The sequence below is a fragment of the Pelophylax lessonae genome (assembly GCF_965119305.1).
Source record: "Pelophylax lessonae genome assembly, chromosome: 6".
In the NCBI taxonomy this organism is placed as follows: Eukaryota; Metazoa; Chordata; class Amphibia; order Anura; family Ranidae; genus Pelophylax; species Pelophylax lessonae.
This window is the reverse complement of record NC_138773.1, coordinates 13,073,510-13,078,464: the sequence shown is the minus strand read 5'-3', so window position 1 is coordinate 13,078,464 and position 4,955 is coordinate 13,073,510. Positions and strand designations below refer to the sequence as shown.

At 40.3% G+C, this 4,955-nt stretch overlaps 1 protein-coding gene across 1 annotated transcript; it reads right to left on the bottom strand.

Annotated features, from left to right (window-relative positions):
- Positions 1-2,815: 2,815 nt before the first annotated feature.
- LOC309558883 (olfactory receptor 5AR1-like) lies at positions 2,816-3,748 on the bottom strand (the record flags this gene model as incomplete). The annotated part of the gene is made up of 1 exon (XM_082261973.1): positions 2,816-3,748. One exon carries the CDS (start codon positions 3,746-3,748, stop codon positions 2,816-2,818), a length of 933 nt encoding a protein of 310 aa, XP_082118099.1.
- Between the last annotated feature and the right edge of the window lie 1,207 nt (positions 3,749-4,955).

Genomic DNA, 4,955 nt, shown 5'->3' with positions numbered 1-4,955 from the left:
GGCCTGGTTCACATGTATGCGGGTTGGTGGTTCACATTTGCACAGGCATAGCAGCCCATTGATTTGAATGGGCTGCTATGCCCTCATTTTCCGCAGAAAAAAGGTGCATGCAGCATTTTTTTAAAATTCAGTGGCCTTGAAATCCATCCTGCTTTTGCACCATGCGACTAACCTGCAGTTCCTGCTCTGGCAAGCTTTCTGCATTTTTTGTATACGTGGGCACGGCATTTAAAAATAAACAGTTTGCGTGTGCAGCAACGGCAGGTAAGTCGCATGGTGCAAAAGAAGGATGGATTTCATGGCCACTGCATTTTTTTAAATTCTGCATGCACCTTTTTTCAGCTGAAAACGCAGGCATAGCAGCTCAAGCCCATTCACATCAATGGGCTGCTATGCCTGTGCAAATGTGGGCCCCCAACCCGCATACATGTGAACCAGGCCTAAAGCAATAGTAAAGTCATTAATTGGTTAAACCTGCAGGAGGACCGGTGTTTTTATCTATTAATGACTTTACTATTGCTTTAGGCCTGGTTCACATGTATGCGGGTTGGGGGCCCACATTTGCACAGGCATAGCAGCCCATTGATGTGAATGGGCTTGAGCTGCTATGCCTGCGTTTTCAGCTAAAAAAAAGGTGCATGCAGAATTTAAAAAAATGCAGTGGCCATGAAATCCATCCTTCTTTTGCACCATGCGACTTACCTGCCGTTGCTGCACACGCAAACTGTTTATTTTTAAATGCCGTGCCCACGTATACAAAAAATGCAGAAAGCTTGCCAGAGCAGGAACTGCAGGTTAGTCGCATGGTGCAAAAGCAGGATGGATTTCAAGGCCACTGAATTTAAAAAAAATGCTGCATGCACCTTTTTTCTGCGGAAAATGAGGGCATAGCAGCCCGTTCAAATCAATGGGCTGCTATGCCTGTGCAAATGTGGGCCGCCAACCCGCATACATGTGAACCGCCAACCCGCATACATGTGAACCACCAACCCGCATACATGTGAACCAGGCCTAAAGCAATAGTAAAGTCATTAATAGATAAAAACACCGGTCCTCCTGCAGGTTTAACCACTTCTGGATCGCAAGGATTTGCCCCTTTAAAGACCAGGCCATCGGATCAGAGCGCCAGGACCAGTCATCACCAGGTAGGCCAGACACTGCTTGATGGCTATATAATAATGTAATGTGGGCTGCTAGGCGTGTGTGTGTGTATATATATATTTATTAGAGCTGCACGATTCTGGCCAAAATGAGAATCACGATTTTTTAGCTTGGAATAAAGATCACGATTCTCTCACGATTCTCTGTGTAACAAAAAAAAAAAAAATTGGGATAACTTTACTGTTACGTTTTTTTTTTTTTTTTTATTCATTAAAGTCTAATCATTGCGTTTGAAAGACTGCTGCGCAAATACAGTGTGACATAAAATATTACAACAATCGCCATTTTATTCTGTAGGGTCTCTGCTAAAAAAATATATAAAATGTTTGGGGGTTCTAAGTACTTTTCTAGCAAAAAAAAAACTGATTTTAACTTGCAAGCAGCAAGTGTCAGAAAAAGATCCAGTCTTTAAGAGGTTAAACTTCCTTTCTCCCTGGCAGAGGGAAGGAAAAGATACAAATGTAATCATTTTTGTTTATAGTTAGGAGACTTAATGCTGAAAGGTGTTAGCTGAGTGAGTGAATGAGTCATCCAGCTCACTGAAATGTATCAATTCACAAGTCAGGCAGACTTGACAGAGAAACTCGGTATTTTAAAAATGCCACAATAACAATACCGTGGCTATGCAATACCGCGATATATCGAATTACCGAAAACCGGCATATGTCTAGTGCCGAATTGCAAAAATATGGCCTGGTCATTAAGGGGGAAAATCTTCCAGTCCAGAAGTAGTTAAACCACTTGCTGACCGCCCTATAGCACTTTTACTGCTACAGCTGTGTATAGGATCACCTATATACTGTATACGTGATCCTGCACTTCCGCCTGGGCAATTCCCAGCAGAAGCTGATCTGAGGGTCCTGGGGACTCAATGTCCTCCAACACCCGCTGATCATCAGTAAAAGAAAAAGAATTGAGCTCTTCCTATGTAAACAAAGCTTATCCCAGTTCTGTCAAGGGGGAAGGTATGTATTCTGTGTCTCTGTAAAGAAAGGACAAAAACTGATCTCTTTCCCTAGTGAAAGTACACAAAAACTGTGGTTAGGCACACATTTAACCCTTTGATCGTTCTATATGTTTCTATATGTCACTGGTTCCCACAAATTATCAAAGGTGTCAGTTAGTGTCCAATAGTCTGCTGCAATATCGCAGTCCTGCTATAAGTCACCGATCACCACCATTATTAGTAAAAAACATAAATAAATAAATAAAAATTCCATAAATATATCCCATGGTTTCTAGACTCTATAACGTTCACGTAAACCAATCAATATGCGCTTTTTTGGATTTTTTTTTTTTTTTTACCAAAAACAAGTAGAAGAATACATAGTGGCCTAAAGTTATGAAGAAATTTGATTTATTTTATTTTTTTTTCCCTATTGGATATGTTTTATAGCAGAATGTAAATTATTATTTTTTTTTTTTTCAAATTTGTCAGTATTTTTTTGTTTATAGCACAAACAAAATTGGTGATCAAAAACCACTCTATTTGTGGGAAAAAATATTCAGTCAAAGTAACGCAGTGCTGTATTGCAAAACATGGCCTGGTCATGAAGGAGGTAAATTTTCCGGAGGTCAAGTGGTTAAAATAAATAGCTGCTCAAATGATTTCTTATATACAGTAGGTCAAAGGAAGGTACTTTTGCATCTTTCTCTATTTTTGTGGGAAGATCTTCCTGAAAACACGTTGAAATGCCGTTCTAAAATCCTGGTTCCTCAGACTGTAAATGAGAGGATTGAGGAGAGGAAGGATCACCGTGTAAAAGATGGACAGCACTTTGTCACCAGAAAAATGATGACCAGCACTTTGCCAAAAGTAATTGAACGTTGCAGAGCCGTAATACATAAACAACAATGTCAGGTGAGAGTTACAAGTAGAGAAAACTTTACTCCTATTGCCCTTAGCTTGAATTTTAAGAACAGTTTTGAATATATAGACATAGGACAGGATGATCGTTGTTAGAGATACAGCTCCAAGGATGCAACCCAAGATAAAGACAAGCAGAATGTTGATGAAGATGTCACTGCAGGAGATCTGAAACAATTGTGGAAGGTCACAGAAGAAGTTTTCTATAATCTCTGATCCACAAAATGTTAATTTAAAGGCATAAAGTGTATGAACCAAAGAATGGGCAAAGCTGAGACAACATGTGATGGACACCAACTGTATACACACTTTCCAACTCATGATCTGTGTGTAATGTAATGGCTGACAAATGGCGATATACCGATCATAGGACATGACAGCCAACAGAAAATCTTCACAACCGATAAAGAACAGAAAGAAGAATAGTTGGGTTATACAAGCCTTTTTGGAAATTTTTCTTGTCTTGGTGTGAAGGTCAAATAACATACGTGGGACAGTTAATGTGGAGTAACAGAGGTCCAAACCAGCCAGGTTCCAAAGGAAGAAATACATAGGAACATGGAGGTGAGAGTCGGTGACTATGAGGACAATGGTCAGCACATTCCAGAATAATGTCAGAAGGTAGATGAGAAGAAAGAAGAGAAAGAGAGGGATCTGAAGAGCCGGACGGTCAGACAATCCAGAAAGAATGAATTCATTTAGTATTGAATGATTTCTCATCGTAACAAAATGTTATGTATTTATAAACTGATATCTCAATCTGAAATCCAAAATACTTTAAAAATAAGAAAGTTGCATAAAGCTTTCCATCAATTTTTTTTTCTTTTTTTGCCATTTCATGTTTATAAATTCCATAGAGAAAGCCTATAAATAAAATACAATTCACATTTTTCTAGAACTTAAAATAAACCTAATTTATGACAATTTAAAATATTGAATATAGAAATTAAGGCCCCGCTACGATATTTTCAAAATTCACTCATTAAATTTATCTGGGGTAGCAAGGGATACAGATTGCCTCGCAAGATTCTGTACGGTCCGAGGAAACAAGGAGGGCTAGGAGTTCCCAATCTCTGGCTTTATTACCAAGCAGCCAGATTGGCTCAACTATCTGTAGTATATTCACGCTATGAAAAGCCAGATTGGGTTCAAATAGAAAGACAAGCAGTACCCTCTTACACACTGGATTTTCTTCTCTGGTGCCCCCCTAAAAATAGGCCTCCCATTCTATCCCCGGTTCTGTCATCCTCCTTCACTTTATGGGACAAACTAAGGCATTTGCCCTCCCTTACCTCTAGAATGTGTCCGTTATCCCATCTATTTCACAATCCGACCTTTCCCCCCGGGATGGACATCAAGGCGTTCCAGTGGTGGTTAGACAAGGGCCTCTATCATATCGGACACTTTTTTACACAAAACGGACCCTTCTCCCTTGCACATTGTACTAACAAGCTTAAAATGCCAAAATCTGAAACATACCGTTTTTATCAAATCTCCCATTTTCTTTCATCAATCTCAGCTAAGGAGGCTCCCCCCTATCCTTCACAGATTACGAGGTATGGTGCTGTAACTCCAGGGAGCAGAGAGGGGGCATCTCTCCAATATACCTGTCACTTGCTTCTATACGGGACAAATTGCCTTATATGAAGGCTTGGGAATCAGAGTTGGCAGAATCTTGGGATGTGGAGGAATGGGGCAGAGCATGCTTCCGATCTTTTCAAGGGATAGGCAACGTGTCTTTAATGGAAGCGGGCTTAAAAGTCATAACCCGTTGGTACTTGGTGCCAACGAGGCTACATAGAATGTTTCCTTCCTCCTCACCCCTTTGTTTCAGGGGCTGTCAGCTCTCGGGGTCTATGATCCACATATGGTGGGAGTGTCCGCGTTTAAGAGGCACTTGGGATCGGATCTTTCATATGATCTACAA